Raw genomic sequence first — 22,987 nt, 5'->3', positions numbered from 1 at the left:
CAAACAAAAAAAATTTCCGACCTACTAACCCAATTTTTGAGAGTTGCGCCTGCACAGCACAATGTTTTTTTTGGCCTAATAAAAGACTGCGTGTACGCAGTAGGCCTTAGTTAAATAACAATAATTGTGGGTTCTGAGAAATCTTTGGTAAGTGTTCATCTACGTAAATTTATGACATGGCCTGCCCAATCGCGAAAACTAAAAATAAAAAAAATCATCGGGGCCTGGACCCGAACAAGGATTGCTCAATGCGGCTGTGTGTGAGGTTCTGGTAGGACCAGGAAAAAAAGTGAATTTAGACCCCTGAAACTGCATGTTACAACTCTATCTTTTTATATAATATGGCAGATCAAAAGCTGGTAATGGCAGAACAAAATTGATTGTGTTATGACATTTTGGCTGAGCACTTTTTTGGTCTAATTTCACGCTCTGGGTAGGGTGGGGTGGGTGGTAATGATAGGGTGAAGTTCAGGATTGGAAATCCACAACCGTACACAATCTTTCATTTAAGCTCAATGTATTTTCTAATCATACTCAGCTCTGAAGACATCTTCTACCTATGCTTTTCAATCATGCTACCATCCATTCTAGGAAAAGTGAAGCACTGTTCTGGCAAATATTACATTATCCAAAGTGACATACACAAACGAACCTTCTCGACTGGATACACCGTCTCGTTTCCTTCCCCTGCTGTATTCTCCTTTTGGATGCCTGCTTGGACACACTGGCCGTTCACCTGTACCATATGACCCTGGCACACCAAAGGTCAATGACACCTGCTGACCTTCTCTATCTGAAGTCCCACCAACCCCACGTAAGCTTCGGCAACTTCCATTGACATAGAGATGCTCATTGGATGCACCACTGCTGTGATTGGAGTTCTCGTTAGGGTTGGTCAGGTGACATGGTTGAAGGGTTGGATTGGTTACTGGGATATGACCATTAGCAACAGGAGAGGTCGGAGGTGAAAGACCAGGAAAGTAGTTCACTTCATCCAGGGTGTCCTGTCAATTGGGTAAAAAAAAAAAAAACAGAAATGGTGTAAATGAGCATGATCTAATTATATTGCTCGGACTTCCTCAACTTTCCTTCCAGTGTTTTAAACTGAAATGTCTTCAAGAAAACAAACTTCAAATTCAACACTATCTAATATAACATGGCACTATGTGACGTGATATAAACTAACAATATATGATACAAAACAGCACTATGTGATATAAACTAACAATATATGATACAAAACAGCACTATTATTGATATTAAATAGCACTGTGTGATTAAAAATAGCATGTGATATCGACTTACACAATGTCACATAAAATAGCACTCCTTGAAATCAATGTATGTGGGCAAGCCTACCTGAGGCATTGTGTAAAGAGGACGTGGGTCACCGGGCGTGACTGTTTCTCCAAATGGTGGGTTTCCTATTCCATGACCCTGGGGTGTGTTGCCATTCATGTAATGCCCAAACTTATAAGCATTCCCATTAGCATGTCGGTAAGCACCATCACAATAATATCCATGATGAAAATCACCTGGGAAGAAAGGAAATCATTTTAAGTTAGTAAGTCTCTGAGAGGAGGCAGGGGGCTTTGAAGACAAAGGAAGGCTTCTTATTGTGAATGATTCGCGATTTAATTAATGCTTTTGCCCTTTCACTTTGAGTATTCTAACCCTTAGAAACACTGTAGAGAATACAACATTCACACAGTCCAAATACTGCAAGGAAATTCATAGTTTCACTGCACATGTTGGAATAATCATCAGGACACACGAGCACACCAAAATGCCTGATATAGCTCAAGTCAGCAGGCTTCATAGCGCTTCAAACTGCTTCCCAAGAATGCAAAAGGTCAAACTCGCCCTGATAAGCTCAGTTCGCATGAAACAAGCGTGAAGTAGCACTGGGTTGAAAGTGGGGGTGAAAAATTCAATTTTCGACCCAGGGCTGTCATGGGTTTGCCCTAGGTTGGGTTCAACCCACAGGCTCTAGTGTGAAAAGGCCTAATGTAATGCCTCTACGTGTAAAAGAGAATTCAAAATCTACTCACGAGTAACTCTGTCATTGTTGACTTGTTTGGTTCTCCAGATACACATGACAGCAAACATGATGAGCACCAGTAACATAGCACCAACCACTACACCTAATGTGATGTATAAGATGTCTTGACCTTGACCAGAGGATGTATCAGGCTCATTGTCATCTGGTAAGGAAGGGATGTTAGGATTTCTTCCTCCAGAAGGTTGGTTGGAAGGGAAGGGATCAGGGATGATGATAGGTGGAGGGGGTGTTTCTTGAGCTGGTGGAGAGACATCGAGGTGAAATTTGAAATTCTCAAAATTAAATAATCAAACTTGATCTCATTTCTTTGCTTTGGCTTTTTTGTGTAGATTCAAGAATGTACTGGTCTGTCACTGTTGCTACACCTGCTCCAAGCTTGATTTTCCAATTTTAATTTAGGTACCAGGTAATGCAAGAGGACAGATTTAAGGAGGACTGAATAAATCCTTTTACAAAAATGCACATGGTATTGACTATTCAACGGAAAGTGGGCAAACCCCCAAAACCTATCCCCATCTTTTAGACAGCAGCTTTGGCCAAGTTTCCTGCAAATTGTTACCTATGTTTTAAGTAACTCATGACTACAATTTGAGTAAACTCACCCATGGTTCCACGGATGACAACATTACTGAATTGACTTGCACCACCATCATTGAATGTCTGCATCTTAATGTCATAGGTCAACTCTGCCTCTAGATTTCGGATCTGATAGCGTCGGACGTCTCTGCCAACCACTGGTGTACGTGTGTAATCATTATCATCATCGCTGTCCGTGTTGCGATAGTGGACATAGAAGCCAGTCACCGGGATATCAGGGAATTCTGGTTCAAACTAAACAAAGATTTCAATAAAAATTATTTTAGATTTGCAATTCTTTATTTTGGCAACCGGTACAAAGGTAACGTAGTTTCATAGTAATAAGTACTCTGTAAATTGGAGTTATCTTCCTGGATTTGTGTAAGGTTACTTCAAGTGTATTTGTTTCATCTAGCTCTTGCTGTTGTATATTTGTGATATTTGCAAGTTGACACAGCTAGAGTGCAATAAACTTTGAATATCTGCACTGAACACAATCAGCCAGCATTTTCTTTCTAGCTTTACAAATGTAAATCTGAAAGCAGTGTTAGCATGGTCTACATCCTCTTATCCCATTTCAATCTAAGTGTAGATCTAACTAACGCCTTCCTCTTATTCCACAAGGTCATAACAATTATGGCATTGCTCAAAGTGGTCAATGCATATTTAATAAAGCACACAAGTGATAACCCTAGTGGCAGTGGATTGAGTCCAGATCAGACCAACTAACGACTTACCTCCCATTCAACCAAGATTGATGTAGAGCTCATAGCAATACAGTTAATAATTCTTGGTGGATCTGGAGGTGAACTAACAGGTGGATCCATGCTGCCTGGTACATGCATCAGAAAACGATTTGACATCTCACTAGGTTCACTGTCACCATGTGAGTTAGATGCAATGACACGGAAGCGGTACGTTGCGCCTGAAGTATAAAAGGAAGAAATCAAGATAAAATTATCTTAACCACTTCCTGCCGGGGTCTCCGAACTCGGACAAAGGGCCCTGTAACAAAAGACCGTACTCCAAAAAAAAGACCAGGCTGCTGGGCATTAGCAACATTTTTCAATCACAAAAGTGGTGATAATCCAGCCTTGTTTTGAAACCGTATACCAGCGTTTGGGGCATTTATAGCGAGCGGCGACAAAAGCGCTCCACCACCGCAGTGATGAGCCACACAGCACTGCTGCATGCTAATCTGGCCCCATTGAAAAGAGGTCAGGAGTGCACTGAGCCAGGTTCGTGAACAAAAGAAAGTTACATAACACCGCACAATCTGGGCTCTTTTTACAAGGCTGCAGGCCTGGCTGAAATACTCGGGTATCAATGAAGGTCACCTGTCAACTTAGAGTAGTGCCTAAAGATTACTTCATGTGGCTATAAACGTCCGTTCAATGAAATGATAAATTTTTGAAGAATTTTGAAATTGAAAAAAATGATAATTATGCTGGCACAGAATCATCAATATTGAAAAATGCCCTGGCATGAAGTGGTTAAAAGGAAAAGCTGTTAGGTCAGGCAGTTGGTTATCTCCAGTTGCCATGACAAAGAATGACTGAAACCATTTCTACTTCACATGGTTACACAAAACACCTGTTCCTTTACCGTATAAAATTCCTTATCACAGAAAGCGGCAAGTGAGATGTGAAAAGAGCGAAGCATACATGTCCGTCAAGTGAACAGAATCAAACTCCTAATCTACTGGTTTCAGATGTGGGCATATGAGCAGCATTGTTTGAATGATGATATAAGATTTGTTCCAAGACTTACCTTCTTTCAATCCCTGTACCTCATACACTCTCCTATTACGAGGGATGACATTGGAAGCGGTAACCCATCCATCTATGGATGTGACATCCCTGTACTGAATGGTGAAACTAGTCACTGGTATCCTGCTCAAGTAATCCCATCTTGTCTGCACCGATGTGTCTGATGTCTTGATGATGATTGGTTTTGTAGGAGCTTCTGGCACTACAGAAAATAAACAAAAAATTTCAATCAAAACTTTCATCCAAACGTTTAGCAGGACTTGCTGAAAATAGTCAACAGGTCTGCTGTCAGTTTTTGTACCAAAACTTTTTGGATTATATTATGGTGATGAACTTTTCCCCTGAGACTGTCTGTTAACCACAGACAGCAAACCTGGCATAGAAAGCATGTTGCCAAGTTGGTTTATTGAGGAGAGCTTTGCAGCTGATTAAAAATAGATCCGAAGGCAAAAAATTGCTCTGATGACACAATAAAGACACAAAATAACCTTTCAGTTTTAACCTACCTGTTCCAGGTTTATTAGGTTCATCTGTTGTTTGTGTTGTGATTGTGATGTCATCATTAACAGGTGGATTAAGGACATGTCTTGAGCTGCTCTCTGGGACAGGTGTGGTGCTAATTTTCTCTGTTACAGAATGAAAAAGTAGAACTAAGAAGTGTACTCTATTTCAGAGAAAATCCACAGAATTAGCACTACATTTATCTTGCTAATATATGAGTTGTCCAGTAGATATGATGGGACCGAAAACATCATAGGGACAGATTTTGTCCCTACAACTCCATCTTGATTTTCTAACAATATAAGGTGAGTAGAATATGGACTAGCCTTGTGGTATGTGGAACACGAGACGCGCTAAATTATTCCATGTTCCACCAACATGAGCATGAATTTATCTCCTAGCAAACTAGCTGAGTGGTACAGTAATATACATGCTTTTCACAAAAAAAGTAACGAAACAAATGCCAAGTTCTGTAGCCAAGGGTGGTACAAAATGTTTCAGAACAAGAGGAACTTTAGCGACAAATTTCTTTATGTATGCAATCCTGAAAAAATTCAGAAACTATGGTAAGCCCAACCTACCAGTAGGAAATGCAAGAAATAAGCCTACATGTTAATATACGTAATGATTAGCAGTGTATGCAAATGAACCACTTTTGAATACACATTGAATTCTGCAGCTGTGCCTTTTACTTGAGCACAAAACATCACAATGCCCCTTAGGCTGAGCAGTAGAATATGCAGGTGGAATGCATCATCACACTGCTTGTTACTATGGATCAACCAATCAGAACTGAGGAATCAAGCTTGCTTGAAGATAAAAAGAATCGTCCCTTTAATGCAGTGAAGACCTTCCAGATGATACCAACAATGTCTAAGGGGAAAATGAAAGTCTGGTCTTACCAATCACAGCTAGATAAGCTTCTGCAGCCACCTGTCCATGTTTGTTAGATGCAGTACATCGATACCATCCCACATCATCTGGGCCAACACGGTAAATTGTTAATCCACCTAAGACAAGAGAAATAAGCAAATGTGTTGTAGTGATCATGTTTAGGCTGACTAATTAATACAATGAATGTTCAATTTTGTAATCAGTCTCACCTGTGGGTGGGAGAACTTTATCCTTATCCACTTTGTCCCATTCTCCAAAAGGAATGATTGTTCAGCCATCCATAATCATGAGTAAATAAATAACATATCATTGGAAAGACGGGATCTGTGGCTCTGAGTTGCTACAAGTCATTTTGGTGCAATGCTAACACAATGTCCACAAAATTAAAAATAATTTTCTTGCATTTTTTACGCTCTGTAGAATGCAGATTCTCACTGAAAAACTAGTTCCATAAATAACAGTAAAAGAAATCCAGTTTATTTCAATACATGCTCTGAGTAAGGCTCTAAGAGTTTTTCAACAATTCAATTTTTGCAGTAATGACCTCTTAGCACTGAGCTGATACCGTGAAGTTAACAGAGAGCACCTACCAGATTCTTCAGAGATGAAAGTGCTCCTAGTATTCCGTACAACGGTTCCGACTGGGTCATACCAGTTAACAAATGGCATGGGATCTCCTGTAATACCACAGGACAGGAAGACATTTTCTCCTTCGATGGCTGTTGTGTTCACAGGTGGATCAACAATATCAGGAAAGCCCTCTGTAGAATGACAAGAATATTAAGTGTACAAATTACATTTGTAAAACAATTTCAACAAATTTTACCCACAGGATAAAAGTGGTAGCGCACGTAGAGTCCATATTATTCCTGATAAACTTTACAATTCATAAATTGAGAAGGTTCAAGTTTGGTAAAAATTCAACTCCCAATATTTCCCTTTTACAAAATTTATCTGACAACCTCTTCAGAAATTAGCAAGTATCTTTAGAAATTACCAAGCTCTTGTTCCTCTCTACTTTGAACTTGGAAGAAACTATCTGTGCCTTTAGGATATTGAAACAAATGAAGTAAAGATTGACCCCAGGAGCAATTCTTACCTCTGAGCATGAGTTTGGCTGTAGCTTGGGCACTGCCATGTTGAGTGTGTACGAAACATTGATATGGTCCGAGATCTGAGCGCATCACACCATTGATAATAAGCTGACCATCTGAAATAATGGAAGAAAAAGGTATTGACAGAGGTCATCTGGAAAGGGAAAATGCAGTAGCTGTGAACTAAGCAAGAGTGTGAATCCTGTTGTGTGTGATGATCAAAATTGTGATGGTAGTATCTAGGCCAAATGAAGATTTTGTTCTTCACTCGAGACTGAGGAGTCCTAAACAGTGCATTAATTCATTAGGAAAAAGGTGAAGAAAGTGTGTTCAGTTCTTAGGGAGCAAAAACAGTTTCCATGGATACAGTGCAAAACCTAACTTGTTGGCATCTTCAGGTTATCAAGACCTTCTTTCATAATTACCAAGTATTTCATGTCTCAAGCTCATCTCTGGAATTCTTTCTCCATTAAATAACCAAACGATCTGATTCTGCTTGGCTCCTCGGACAGTACACTTGAAGTGACCAGTGCCCCCCAAGTCAACATGGGTGTTCTTGGGTGCTTTAGAAATCGAAACAGGTTCTGCAAAGAGAAACATCCAACCAAATAAATGCACCATATTACGGCAAAATAACGTCAATAGCTAACAGACTTTCTTCTTTCAATGCCTTCTGAGGTCAACGTCAAAGTATTCAAACTAACTGATTGATACTTAAAGATGATGATCTAGAAAGATGTAGAGAACAAAACCCACAATATTGGCGTTTGACAACAGTGTGCTGCCAAGAATGGGTTGACACTTCCAGACATGTTGACTGCAATGCGTGTTTGGAAAGGATCGACACATTTCACGCATTGTGATTGGCAAACATTGCAAACTCTTGGTGGCAAGCTCTTGAAATGCTCGTATTTCTTTAAAGTGCCATCGATGAAATATTGTGGTCTTGTCTAGGGTGGAGCTACTATGCATCAAGCATCAATGCCTCACTCACCTATGACCTCCAGTATAACCTCTGACCCTTGAGATTGCTTTTGCCCATTAAATGCTGTACATCTGTATGCTCCTGCATCACTCCTGGAAACAGGACTGATCTCTAGACTGCCAGTGTGCTGGATGGCATTGGACGATATTGTCCCATCAACCTTCTCCCATCGGACTTCAGGGAATGGAACGCCATTAGGAACACACTCTAGAACTGCCTTCTCATTAATGATGGCTGACATGCCCCTTGAAGCTTGAATGGTAGGTGGGATTTGCGTTTCTGACACTGCAATGCAAACCAATCAGGCAGAAGGCATGTTTGAATTTTACTATGATTAAAACATCTGCCATCAATTATAGAGCCTTTAGTGGCACATTTAATTTATTTCAAGACATGATTTGTTAATTGTTCACCTAATGCTGACACAAATGGTGTGCCTAGTAATTAACCTTCAGAAAATGTTTATTTCATGGGAAAGCCATAGGGACAGAGTCCCCACATTCACAGCTGTTAGAAGACCCAAGACAAGTAATGTGTAATTGACATCAAGCAAATAACATTTCTAAACCATGATGTGCATGATAGGCACCCTTTCTTTTGGCCCGTAGAAAATGTGAAATAGAAGCAACAGGGGTGTGAGTGGCCACTTAAAATTAAAGGTGAAAACAGGCAATGAGCTGAAATGTAAAAAGATCCCATACTTTTGTACAGACCAGGTGTACAAAAAAGCTGAAAATCAGGGTCAACATCTAAACCAAAAAAGCAGATTCTCACACCCCTGAAGCAAGTAAAAATGATAAAAGGGAGAAATGTGTTACATCCTATTGACAAGAAGCTGAAGATGTTAATGTCCAATCTAGGTGCCACAAAACTCTACGGTATTATTTCCTGAAACTGTGAAAACTTTCTAATATTTGTTGTTCAACACTCACTATCTTGTAGAACTAGTGTTGTCCCATTTCCTGAAGTGTGTGTCTTAGATAGAGCAGGGTTTGTTGCTAAGCAGGTGTAATGACCTTCATCTGATTCTGACACATTAATTATGTGCAGATGTCCTGATGGCATTATCCTATAATGATCTGTAACGAGCACAAGAAGTAGAACTAAATATTAGCAGGAATTAAAAAGTTATTTTCCACTGAGCAAGGGGACCAGAAGGAAGTAATAGAGAGGTGTCAGAGAAAATTCAGGCTCCTTCTTTATCAGTTTACAGCAACCAGTTCTTTATTTTCCTTTCTTTGGGAAAACTCAAAACATTTTAAGGACTGATGAACTGTTACAAAACGGACTTTCAGAAACTTTTGGGGTTACTAATTAATTTTATCTAAGCTCTCAGGAGAACTTTTACTTTCAAATATTTGTGATTCTGAAAACTTACAGATATCATTCTATCAACAAAATACTTCTTTGTTATAAAACCACCTTTTGTCACTTAGAAAAGGTAGCCAGGACAAGTCAGCCTCTATTATGACCCCTGACCTGACATTCACACTAGACAGTCAAGTATAAAATGTGGCCAACTTGTTAAGAACTCAGCAAAATACCGGTAGAAATACATGTAATTCTCCCTATATTAAATGACAAAAAAACTGATGTGGAAAACATATCAAATGGAGGAAAATTAGAAACTTGTAACATTTTTATGGACATTACTTTTTTCCAGAAGGCCTACCACAGAGATTATACATGTACACCATCATATCAGAATTGCATCTCTTAACAACCCTCTCTGTGTGTGGTCCCTGTCACACGAGGGCGCCATACTGACCCAGGGGTCAAGTTGTTGCCAGGGTTGGATGCACAGGGGAACAAAAAGACAGTGGCCACATGGGGAACATTATGGGATGGATTTCAGGTTGGCAGGCAGTTTGATGACCAAACCTTGTGCACTACAACAGGTTTTTTTCTTTCTTTCTTTCTTTCTGGGAGTAAAAACTGTGCAGAAATTCAGGACCACCTTAGTGGCTAAGGGGTGACAAACATCTGAAATACATTTGGCCATTTCCTGAAATTGGGTGATATTACTCCCTAGAATATAAAGACATCTGTCAACAGGGAGAGATTTCCCTTACATGAAAAGTGCTTGTGCACTTTGTACAACACTACGGCTGGTTGACCTTGATTAAGTTCACGTCCATGAAAGTTCAAAACTTTGAAAGACTTTCACACAAACAGCACCTTCTCTTACACAAAATAATTACATCAAAATTGATTCCAAAGGCTGGTACCACAGTAATCTGTTGTGATGTCTTTTAGGAACTGACCTGAAGAACCTGAAATTGGTTGACCTTTGAACTCATAGGACATAACTGCTGATGGTACACTATCTGGTGCCGGGCAGGCTATAACTGCTATGCTTCCCTTCTTAGCATAAGTTGTCATTGGTAGATGTGATGGAAACCGTCTTAAATCTGAAAAAAGAGTTACATGTACATGACCTCAGGGTTACAGACCAGTAAATTCATGATCAATAAAACTTTGTCATAAATTGCACTGTGATGTTCAATGTGACTTGTGCCTTAGACGGGGGTGTGATTTGGGGAAAATGAAAAATCCACGAAACATTTGTCAGAGGGTTTTGCAAGTCACGTCGGCCACAGCTTCCCTACAATTCGCGGCATATCTATTTGATTATAGGAGAGATTCAGGTATTACATGTAAGCTACCACAAGAGCTGTCCTTAGAGCTGTCCAGCCAGGAAAATTTCCAAGAATTCTTGAATCCTTTGTCTACATTCAGATCCCCTTCCCTACCTACTACCTTGTATGACATTTTTGATGACGTCGATGACATCAGACCACCACGAGAACGAAACAAAGCGCAATGGCAGACGGACACAAGTTGTACACAATGCATGCAACGACAACACGTGTCCCGTGCAAACACACACAGCGAACGTACAGTACGTACAGTACATGGACATACAAACAACGATCATACCGCTGGCCTGGGTCCCTATGTTTTAACAATGATACCCCTCCGTTCGATGTACTATTACCTATGTATCTGGCGCATTTCCGGGGGGAGTAAGTGCATGCTATACACCTAAACTTGTGCAAGTCTTTCGCTTAGTTTCGCACCAAATATTGTAGTCTTTGTGTTACATATTGAAAGCATTGACAATACGGAAATCCGGAAAGTCTCACAGAAATTCTGGATACCATAACAGAAATTCCGGATAGTCTCACAGAAATTCTGAAAACCCAGAAAAATGCGGACAAATCACACCCCTGCTCAGAAAACTAGGTTCATTCAAAATTCATGTCAAGGATGAACTACCAGGGGTGGCACAGCTACATGTAGACCTAAACTGTTTGCAACTTCCGTCTACTTACACGCTGCTTGTATATGCGCTACCCTGCTGACAATCATTCCTGACTGGTTCCCCGCTTTGCACTGGTAGTCGCCGTTGTGCGACCTCTCCCCTTCACCCTGAAATGAATTGATTTTGAGGTAGTTGCGTGTGACCTCCATGCCCAGACTAGCTGGGTCTGTAATGTCTTGACCATCGAGTGACCACCAGATTGGAGCATCTTTGGGGTCTACTTTACAGCGCAGCTTGACACGGATGTCATGCTTGACAATCCTGGATCTTGGCTCTCGCAGGAATGATGGGGATGAATCTGAAGAAGACAGAGAAAGAATGACAGGTGCTCTCAGAGACATACTAGATTGATTGATTGATTGACGTCAGAACCCTTCCCAACCCTCCCAGAAATGAACAGTAAAGCTCAGCAGAAGTATATGTAAGCAAAGACAGCCTTCAGATAATGCTGCACAGAATACAGAAGAAGCCAACTGAAATCTGTTTCCTTGACAATGTATTTCAGAAACAAGTCATCATTTATGTGTCTACACGCTATAATGTCTTGGACAATTACATTACATATCTCTCCAATCTGCTCAAAAAGGGAAAGTTTCGAAAGTGAGGAAAAAACCCAGGCAATACATCAAAAACACAATGGACAAAGTGCTAAATTTAATAAGCCAGCATCAGAAATCAACTCATCTCAAGAGGTAAATCTTGAAATACATGTAGTTTGCAGTACCTGCAGCTACCGGTACCTGTCTATCTGGACTAACACCCCAGCAAGCTCGGTGGTCGAGTGGTTAAGACATCTGCACTAGTAAGCAGGAAGTCGTGGGTTCGAGTCCCACCCGTATAAACTTGTGATTTTTTGGGAAGCTCTCAAACAAGCACTGAGTTTACAATGTTTATTAATATAGGTCGGGAAAGGGCACAACCCGTAACTAGAAATCAACTCAATCATGGTTCTGTTCTTGTAACAGCCCTCAAAGCGCATCACGTCCCTCCCAAGCAGTGTTGCAGATGAAACCAACCAACCATGCACAAGACTAGTGTTTTAGCTAGGATTTGAAAACAGGGAGTGTATTCTGGTTAGAGTCCAAAATTTGTAGTTGAAACAATCACAAGACCAGTCACAAGTAACAGTCTGAACAATAACAAAGGAATGCTTTTCGTGCAGTTCATTTGAATAGCTTGTGACTTGAATTCAGACAGGAGGTCTTGTGGTGGTCTTGTGGTGGTCTTGTGCTGGTCTCGTGTGGTCTCGACTACAACACTGCTCCCAAGGTTCCCCTACTGTCACACCAAAGAATCCTCCCCAAGACCTCTGGTTTGACTTGATGACTAAAAGACAGATGCACCCTGAGCAGTTAACAGTGGGATATTGGGTTTGGACTGCTGTGTCAGGAGAGGATTGCCACAGACAGTCTGAAATTAAGGAGTGCTAGCAGACCACAACAGAGATCAGAATTAAGAAACAGCCCACAATTTCTCAAGGACTTTAATTCATTTCAAGAGTCAGAGGGGGTGCACTGGAATGGCAAGTGTAGCAACTCAAGATGGTGTGAGGCAGGAGATCTTGCAATGATGCCTTCAAGATTGTTTGTGTATAAATAGGAAGGCTGTAGCAAAATATAATGTCATATACTGTCACCTGGATTGCTGAAGAATACTGACACAAGGCTATAAAAGAACACTATGGTATGCTTGTTAGATTCTTGCAGGTTGCACAATTGGGTTTATCATTCATCATAATTTGGTAATCACTTTGTGCTCTGTGCTATCAATGAACAATCAGGAAAAATCTACATTTGCTCAAGTGGAACTTCTGATGTTTCTACAGGATTATTTCTGTTGATTACACCAACTGTGGATTTCTTGGGGCATTGATTGACTCTTGTTTTGGAAAAAAAATTAAACACCTGAGGTGCAAATGATCCCCAAACTAATGATCTTGAACCATAATTTCCTATATTTTGCAATACAATAGAATGTTCTTCTACTACTAATAATAATGACAATTTATAGAGCGCACAGATCCACTTAGGTGCTCAGGGCGCTAGTACAAAGAAATTAATTAAATGCAGGAGAGAAGGGAAGATCGTAACCATTATTTATATTATTATTTCTATGATTATTATATCACACTAATATAGCGCCCTCATCCAAAAAGGCTCTATGGTGCTTTACAATATAAAACAATAAAAACAGCACCCATATTAACATGTTGAGAATACAATTACAATTAAAATAATACATAAATAATACAAAGATACATGCAAAATTGTGGGCCAAAAGCAACACTTCCCGGTGCCACCAGAAGACCATACCCAACATGCGTCACCCCAACACTGCCGGCATTGCTCCCCGCACCCACAGGTGCTAAAAGCAACATTCAGCAGTACTGGAGCAACACCTAACAATGGCAAGGGTCTTAGCGTGGACGTCGGATAACACCACGTTTCTGCAGATGTGTTAACCATAAAAATACGAAAAATTTATTAAATTTTAAAAAAAAAGATTTGTTCTAAGAGATTTTTTGGAAAATGCTGGTAGACTGTTCCAAAGGCAAGATACTACGCATGAAAAAGAACGATCTCCCCATGAATGAAATGACCTGAGTTCTCTAAGAAGATTTATATTACTGGAATCTAGGAATTCTAGGAATCTTTCTGAATGCCAACGTCAGAAAAATCAATAAACAAAATGGTCTGTTCTTACCTGGGATGACACATCGAGCCCCATAAAATTGGCATAATGCATGTATACCAACACTGTAGGACTCTACCTTCCAAAAAATCATCCCCAAACCTGGTGGATTTATTAAAGTCCAGGTGGGGCTTAGTAACTCAAGAAGGAAAATGCATCAACAAAGTGTTCACTATCAAAGAAACAAGAAGATGACTTACCTGCTAAACTTTGACATAGAAGCACAGCCAAACTGCAGAGAAGTAAGTCAAGTAGTAAGCAGATGGGAACTTCCATCTTGAAGACGCTTCAGTGTCTGTCAATAGATATACTCATTGAGGAGGCCAATATGATACATGTACCTGAAATGGATGAAATGAAAAGAAATGGAAATAAGATCAATTTATTGCACAAATCAGAACATTCAACAAGCCTGTCAGAAACTCTTCATGAAGTAAACCAGATGGACTTCTTGATGGGTAAGTCTGCTGTGTACTTTAATATGTTTACCACAGTTAATTACACACAAATGTATGCCTTGAGTGATATTGACATTTTTGATTAGTTGATGAAACACAAATAGTTGCTTACTATTGCAAACAAATGATAGTGCAGGGTGGCAATGTTTCTAAAGATGGTTACACTGTTACACAAACTCATTTAGTGGTAGAGTGCTAGGGCCCTATTTCACATCACATTTGGTTTATATTTCAGGTTGAGTGCTGTTATTTGCAAATTTGCCATGTGGGTATATATTGATCATGAGATTCAGCGAACTAGTCAAAGTGCTTGTATAAAAACCTTTTAATACTTTCAAGGGAATTCCAGCGAGTGATAATGAGGGATTATCAGCAGGTTATATGTGTGTGTATAAGTGTATCATTATTATATTATGGCAGTAGTTTTATTTATGAGTACATGTAGCCACACTTTGCTCTTCAGTTTTCTTTTGTCTGTTGGCTTGGATGTTTTACTGCTTGATTATTTTTTCATTTTCCATCTCTCTATTGTCTTCATTCCTTCTGCCACTTTCACCCTCAACCCCCATTCCAACATTCTAAACATAAACCCTATGAGCAGGTGAGTGCAGTTACTGTAAACATCACCAGGCCTGCCCCATAACACCAGTCATACCAATCATGATATACACATGTCATATAGGCCCACTCATGTATCTTTTAACACACAACTCTCATAGTGGAACAGTTTCACAACACAAGACATCACCTCTTATTGTCAACTCAAAATAAACACTCAACCCCCTTTTCCTTCCTCCAAGGAGGCAAGAATTCCACACCTAAGATCACATGCCTTGACTTCTGCTCATGTCAGGTAATCTTTCATCACTGTAGAGCTACTGCAACACAATCTCATGCTCTTTACTGGTTGACCTGACCTGACACCACAAGTTGACCTAGTGAGGTCAGATCTCTTAAAGGAACTCACCACTTCTAAATCTGGTGGAAATAAAACTTGCAAAACAAGAAATCTTCTTATATTTAGATTCAGTCTGAGCAAAAGTTTGACTCAAGATTACCAAACACTCACTAATGATGATCATTATGGTCATAGTCGATCACATTGAAATTAGTCCAAAGCCATATCAATCATAAATATTCATATAAGAGACTATTTGTGAAGCAATTTGTATAACTTCATGAAAATTTAACTCCTAATGACCGACATTATGAATCTTTACAGACTATGTGACTAAGAAACACAGCCCTTTCTCCTTACATTGTACTTTTTGGGATTCTTATTTTGTGGAATGGCGGGAGATGGTCAGATTAAAGCCTTTGTGGGATTTCTAGCTTTTACATGACAAGATATGTTTAATTTTACTTCAGCGATTAGCTTCAGATGATACAAAACATTCAATGAAAATTCACTTGTGATACAATGTGGGTAGAATCTGATGGCTTCATGCAAAAATGACTTTCAGTTTTCTTCAGCTAAGAAAAAATCTGTCATGAGGATGTATTTTCAAACTAATTAATTATCAGAATCACAGGCCATCAATGACTGGCTCCTTATATCTGCCAGTTGGTTATACATCTTCTGATGAAGTGAATTTATCCAATCCTACTTTGCACCAGCACATTCTGTAAGTGGTAGAAACCTTTAACAACCTTCCTAAACACATTCCAACTTTTCTACTGCATTTGTTTTGACAGTTTCAAGAGTTGCAGGTGCATCTGGGCAGGCTACCAGAGTCTCCAAACCATCAGCTTTGATTTCCAAAGAGGAAATAGTCCTTAAATCAGCCTGCTCAAGTCCTAGACATCCAAGATTTCTTGCCTTGAAGGTCACACCTTCCACATCAGACTTGGAGAAACACCCTGGAGATGACATAAGGTGTTTATGTTCAGAGGGGTCAGGGTAAGGACTGTCTGGGGGAAACAGCTCCTTGTTTATGTAAACTTTAGGTCAGCTGTACTTTTTGCCACTTGTATCTTTTTCCTTATATACTTTACATGTGAAAGTTTTAACGTGACAGTACAAAGAAAATTGTCATGTTTCATGGCTGCTTTCTTCCACATGTCAAGTTTGTCTAGTGCACAAGAAAGGTTTATGTTATGTACGTCAATCAGCTGACAGTTTGTTCATAACACAATTATTAACACTCCCAGATAAGAAAAGTGAAAGCCAAATCAAAGAATTTAAAGCAACAAGATAAGATAGGTAATCTACAACCACAAACAACAAAACCCATGAAATCATCCAAACATGACTGGTACTGGTAATTACAACGTAACACTGCTCAATTAACTCCTAAACCATGTCAGTCTTTTCTTCCAAGTATTTAATACCTCTACTTTGATGGTTATGGAGCATGAGCAGAAATACATGAAATGTCTTTTTTTTCTCCAGCAGGAGTGCGTGTGCACAATGGGAAGTCTCATATCCTCTGGCAGGTGCATGTAATGTACATGTACACATATCAGCAAAGTACTAACATGCCTAAATATGAACTGATGGAAGTTCAAAATCCTTCTACGAATTATACTCTCTTTTTGACATTACATGTTTTGCTCTGTTAAAATCCCTCCTCAATTTCTACTTAGCCTACATGTAAATATTTTATAACTTGGAAAGCACCATATAAAGTTTTCGTACATGTACAAATCAGTCTTTGCACACCACTGCTGGAGATAGACAACAATTAATTTGTTATATCATGAATATTAACTCTCCACAAATATCCTGCACATTAATTTGGAAGGTACATGTACCCCATCAACTTGTCAGTCTTCCCACACTGCACGTTGAACCACAGATATGCAGCAAGCAATAAGTGAACCCTTTAAGCTTAATTTGTTACCTAAACAAAGTAAAGTCTTTCAAACAAAGGCCAATTGTATGCAATGACGAATTGATGTTATGTGCTAATGACAGTTCATTGGGTAACATGAATGGCATAGCTTCAGTTTTTGTTACAATGTTTCTCAAAACCAGTGCTTCACAAAGCAATGCCCTGAAGTCCTGATATCAAATGTCCCCCAACAATGATTCATTACCAATATGTTCATGCTGGTACAAACAACCCCCTCCAACCTCTACCTAGGTAATCAGACTCCAAATTAAATTATATGGTCCTAACCCTGCTGTAAAAAATACCCACTAATTCCATGAACTTGGTCTTGCCATAAACCAAACCCACAAAGAGACAGAAAAGGCCCTTGTGTGGGCTCACACGTCACTCACATTATCAATTTCAATCCAGTAAATTTCTTAACTTGTCCCCTGTGTCTAAATGGGAAACAGGTGTGGTGGTCATAAAACTGGGGGAGATACATGTATCACAAAGGGAGTGGATGATGTGATGAAGGTGATATTTCACAACTGATGGAGTGTGATGCAGCTGAAGATGGCCAAGTCCAAATTGCTGATTGAGGAGACAGGCTCTGTGCAAGTGTGAGGGATATGAGGAGCTTTTCGCTGTCGAAATTTAGCCAGAGTTTTTTATTGTGAGAATTACAGTTCTAGTGTTTACAACATTATTCCTAAAAGTCCTCAATTCTTCACCTGTTGGAGGACTGAGGACTGTTTGGGTTATGGTTAAAATATTTGATGTAACTATTCTTTACCTCCAGCACGGTCTCAATTTTTACAGCATTTCCCATCAAAACAAGCTTGTTTGTGAGGCCATACTGATTCTGTTGGAGATGGATTCAGGGTCAATTCCACTCAATTGCTTTCACTAGGGTAGGATCAAGCCACATTTTTCTCTGGGTCACTCACTCTTTGATCCTCAAGACAAAAATCAGCCACCTTTGGTGCCTCTACTGCCCCTGGCTGAAACAATCAGGTCAGGACCTTGGACTCCCTGCAACTTTTGTATAATCGATGGCATAAGCCAGCTGCACTTCAAATTGTTTCCAGTCCATCTTTCTTTGTAAATGATGAAACTATGGGGATAAGTCTAATTGTGGAATTGACAAGGGATAAAAAGAAGTTCTCTTACCCAATGAAGGGCAACGATAGGGGTCACAACCCTTACAGAAATGAATGAAAATTAAAAGGAGTTATAACTAGTATATAGTATACAGTATATTCTGCATCTAAGAGGTCACTGTTCCAGTTCTTTCACAATCAAGGATACCATTAACTTATTTTGGAAAAAGTTGATGATAACAGAGAATTTCTAAGTATAACTCTGAGAAGCAAAAACTGACACACTTCATTGACACACTGCATGATTTTTTTCAATTGTTACAAACAAAATGGATGTAATGTATCTTTCAATTTTAAAATGCAAATTTCTTTAAATGGCAAAGAGTTTTCGGACTTCAGAACTTCATTTCCATCTCCAAATAACTTCTGAACATCTGCAATAGATTTCCCTTGTTGCTGAACAAATCAACCAATCAAGATGGGAACCTGGGAGGACATGACCATCTGATTCCCACCTGTGTTCCCTTGTCACCAGGATATCAGTTACCAGCCACAGTTCTCTTGGAGTTCCGAGCCTAATAACACGTTCTGGCATTATCCATGATGATGATCACCACTCCATAACAGTAAAATGACAGATTAATAAACCAAACTGTAAGGTGCCCTTCCATTTCTGTACCAGTGGTATTCCTGAAACCATTTGGTAAGTGAATGGTATATTGCAGCAAAAACCCCAAGATGGATTTTGCCCTAGGGAGGCAATATCAAACAGCACACCAATAAGCCAGGCTGGAAAATTTGATTTCTGGCTTGCCGTTGGTCCATGGAGGCAATGAGGGTTTGAAGACCTGGTGTCCCGTAGGGAAATGATCCCCCAGAAATAATGACCAGGGAGGGCAATGAACCAGACGGTTTATGCACATGTAGCATGATTGGAATGTGGGAGATGGACTTGGATAACAAGATCTACTCATTCACATATCAATGATTAAAACTTGAAAGGAATAAACACATTAATAATGAAGCAATTACAAAGTATCAACAAGTACAGGTTTAAGATACATGTATGATTTCAAGTCATGCACCTTTATGAATGGTGCAGAGTCAGAGTGCTAGAAATTGCAGCAACACAAAAAGCCGAACTCACACTACTCCGATGTAACATAACAAGGCTACTGAAGGAACTACCAGTTTTTTTGATTTGCATTTTCCTTTTTATAAGCCTTCTGTACTCAATCCTATTTTCACTCCTGTAATAAATCTCTCTTTTGATTGCAAAGGAAACAAACAGTGGACAATGATCTACATGTGAATTCTGCAAACTCCTGGGAAAGTTCTTTTCCAACTTGCCTCCTAGCCACCAGTCTAAACTACACAACTCTTCACAGCAGGGGTGTACTATTCCCCTAGGGCAATACCAAAAGTGACTAGGAATATGCAACCATGAACTATTCCTTGCATGCAAGGACATGGTGTAAAATACTACACAGTGGGTTTTATCCTGGATGCCTTTGGCAAGGAGATGGCAAGTGTGATTTACTGTTTTATTTCAGGCAAGTGGCACATTATGAAGGTGGACTTAAGGCAAGGACAATGGCCAGGCCTTGAGGACAATAGGATGACCATTAAGGAAGGGACACTGGTCAGTTGAGTGACCCAGTTTAAGTTGGTCAAGGTTTGGTCAAGTATGCTCCATTCCTCCAAGGGTCAGTTCAAGATTTGTGCTTAAGGTCATGGACTTTCAATAAAATTCTTTAAAAATTGCATGTATTTGCCAAAACCACAGCCTAAACATCAAAAGATCCTGAACACATTTCTTTCTAAAATTTGCGAACAACATACAGTATATGTAAACAAATGAAGTCTTGTACTGAGTATTCTGAAAGAGTAATGTGTGAAATACTGGTACAATATACAGAGACTATACACAGATCAATGCAACCATTTAAGTATTCACCAACATGTTGAAATCATCATCAACACTCATCAACCACTTACAACAATTCATCAACAAGTCAACCAATCCCACCAACAAAACATGTCTAAAGCCACTCAACATCCACAGCAAGCACATGCACAGCCAAAGTACACACAGCCTGGAAATGGGTGAACTGGACCCTCTAAACCATCAACAACAACCGTCAACACTCCACCAAGTACCACAGACATACTTCTTTCTTTGACTTCACTTTATAAACATGACCTCTCACCCTCTGGTCTCCCTCCCCCCATAAGTCTCTTGCTACCATCCAAGTACAAGACATACTTCTACTTACGCTCATGTGCAAGCTTTCTTTACATCAGGTTGTGTCTCCCAGAGAAATCTGTGGAGGAATTCTTACTGGCATGCAGCAGCTTTGCTCTGGTCTAGGTTTACAAGGATAACAGACCTCCTGAGTCTCTCCCAGCAGGTCTAACTCAAACCCTTAGCCTTCGTGCATTGAATGACTGTTACCAATCTCAAACTAACCAATCTGTGAGTTCCTCTGCTTCACCAGCCTTCCTGCAATCCCCCCTGATGATGACGTGAGCAGCCGCTGCCTGACCCCCGTGACCCTACAAGTCTTCTTAAACTATCACTTTCTGTCAATCCTATTCTACTGTGTACTTTTTAAACAAGGTGAAGAGCACGGACAACGGGGGCCGATACAGGCGACTTACTCTCAATGATTTACAATTTAATCACCGTGTTGCCTCTGCTTCCCCACCCCCCCACTGTCAGTTTTATTATTTTTGTTAAACTCATCGGCTTTTTTGCTCAACGGTGATTACCCAGTTACCACTCTGTTTAGAAGGAAGATATTTTTAATCCAGGTGTATTTATCTCACAGATTCTCTACTCCGGTCCACTGCCACTATGTCCCAAGAATGATTTGTTAGTCATACCCTCTGTCCTTCTGCTGCTGAGGAGAAATAACAAAATCCATGCTGAGCTTTAATCTGGCAGTATTTACATGTCCCCACACCACTGATTATTTTTGCAGTTTTCAATGTCGGTATATCATTTCTGTCCACAAGAAACAAATGTTTAGGGTTGGAATCAGCAATTCTCTCCCGAGTGCAGTATGGTTGTAATGAGAAGCCTACGTATTACGCTTTCCTTCTATTAACAAATCACCGTGTAAAATGCAGATGTACTTTCATTAAAGTGAAGTTGCCAATGGGCTTTTTCCTTAGGAGGGAAATTTGGATCAAAACACCAGGTCATTATTATTATTATTATTTTATTCAGAAATCAACCAACTAAGCAACACACCACTGTTGTAATTTCCAACCACATGCCACTTAAGTCAGTTGGTATTTCACAAACATTCTTTCCTTTTTTCTTGTAGATTTTCAAAAAGTCAGGCCAAATTTTTTAACACTACAGTATATAGGCCGCCTAAATGTAAATTACATTAGTGATTAAGATAGTAATATATCACCCAGGGACGACAAGGTCTTTTTTTTTCTGTTTCATACACAAATAATCTCTTAAGGCTTTTTCTAGTATTTGAAAGTAACTATCTCCATTTCATGAATATGTAAACCTTCCATTTGCAGTCTCTTGATGCATGTAGGGCCCGAGTCCCTCATGGAACCACATGAATTTACATAGTGTTGGCATTTCTCAAAGCATATCTTTCTCAGAAACCATTTGGCATTGTCCATAGTAAATGCACTACCAGAGTGCAGCTGATGGTCTAAAGACTAAACTTCATTCCAGTCACTAGACTGCTTCCCAGCCTGTCATAGCAATGTGCTTACCATTACTTGCATGTTTGTCAACACGTCAAAGACTCATGAATCAAATACTTGGAAGGCATACATGTACATAGCATCCCTTTTTGCTAGGTCTTCCATATATAACCCATTAACGACAAGCACTTGAATTACCTCTCCAATTGCTGTAAATCAAGACACTATACTTCCACTTTAATGGTCGATAGTAAATCTGACTGGTGTGGTAGCATCAAACTGAACTTTCAGAACTACAATCCAACAACTACTTTCTCCGATCAACTGTGAAAAATTCAATTTGAATCTTATTTGCAGTGTGCACTTAATAAACTGTATGGATTTTAATATACCAGTACACCTGTGCAATCTGTGTACGCTATACACTGGGTGACAGGCAGGGCAGTTTGTCACAGTGTACAATTCTGAAATTAAAGCACAGTGTTTGCTATTCTGACCCTAGGAATTAAACAGCCTGGAATGCTTGTAAAATCTTTCTCCACAATCACCATTGACGTCATTCTCTCTCAGTATCTGTCCTGTTGTTGATCCCAAGTTTTTCTGATTTATATTTGTGATTTCACTGCGCCAAGACTCTAATTAAACAGAGACATCAAGTCATCAACTAACACACAGTGTGTCAAGGCATCAACAACCATACAGTGTGGAGTTTGTTTAATTCATGCCACCACAAAAACGTCAAGCAGATCTGCTTGTATGCTTTGGATGTGAACTGCAAGAGAATTTCAACACAAACACATGCTGACATTAATGGCTTGCCAAAAGAAGACCCAAAACATCTAAAGTTCATGATAAAATCCTTCCCAATTGTTCTGAATTAACTACAAGAAATGTTCCATTTCATGGCCTGCATAACCATAAACCACCTTGAGCATGATCAGCCTTTAGTTTGGCACACTTCTTACAGTCTAGTAGGTCAAGCAAGCTTAATTTATTCATTAATATGTAAATTATAACACCTTCACCCACCCCCTAAAA

The 22,987-nt window shown here is 39.6% G+C and overlaps 1 protein-coding gene across 16 annotated transcripts in view; it reads right to left on the bottom strand.

Moving 5' to 3' along the window:
- LOC110988888 (cell adhesion molecule-related/down-regulated by oncogenes-like) overlaps positions 1-22,987 on the bottom strand; it is a 113,670-nt gene that overhangs the window by 5,382 nt on the left and 85,301 nt on the right. For 15 of the 16 annotated variants that reach the window (XM_087142058.1, XM_022252815.2, XM_087142057.1 and 12 more), the window contains 16 exons: positions 14,098-14,238; positions 11,217-11,504; positions 10,146-10,292; positions 8,814-8,960; positions 7,891-8,166; positions 7,322-7,480; positions 6,902-7,012; positions 6,393-6,563; positions 5,811-5,918; positions 4,914-5,033; positions 4,409-4,609; positions 3,376-3,563; positions 2,665-2,893; positions 2,052-2,300; positions 1,360-1,535; positions 653-1,004 (listed from right to left, as the gene is read on the bottom strand). In XM_087142058.1, the coding sequence (XP_086998184.1) occupies positions 653-1,004; positions 1,360-1,535; positions 2,052-2,300; positions 2,665-2,893; positions 3,376-3,563; positions 4,409-4,609; positions 4,914-5,033; positions 5,811-5,918; positions 6,393-6,563; positions 6,902-7,012; positions 7,322-7,480; positions 7,891-8,166; positions 8,814-8,960; positions 10,146-10,292; positions 11,217-11,504; positions 14,098-14,173 (2,998 nt within the window). In that variant the 5' untranslated portion in view covers positions 14,174-14,238. Of the gene's footprint in view, positions 1-652; positions 1,005-1,359; positions 1,536-2,051; positions 2,301-2,664; positions 2,894-3,375; positions 3,564-4,408; positions 4,610-4,913; positions 5,034-5,810; positions 5,919-6,392; positions 6,564-6,901; positions 7,013-7,321; positions 7,481-7,890; positions 8,167-8,813; positions 8,961-10,145; positions 10,293-11,216; positions 11,505-14,097; positions 14,239-20,547; positions 20,720-22,987 lie in introns of those variants that run through there. The other variant, XM_022252830.2, reaches the window with a different exon arrangement.

This window comes from Acanthaster planci, linkage group LG10 (genome assembly GCF_054643075.1).
Source record: "Acanthaster planci isolate LZ-2023a linkage group LG10, COTS_SCS, whole genome shotgun sequence".
Taxonomy (NCBI): domain Eukaryota; kingdom Metazoa; phylum Echinodermata; class Asteroidea; order Valvatida; family Acanthasteridae; genus Acanthaster; species Acanthaster planci.
The sequence above is the reverse complement of the archived record's forward strand: the minus strand, read 5'-3'. Positions and strand labels throughout refer to the sequence as shown.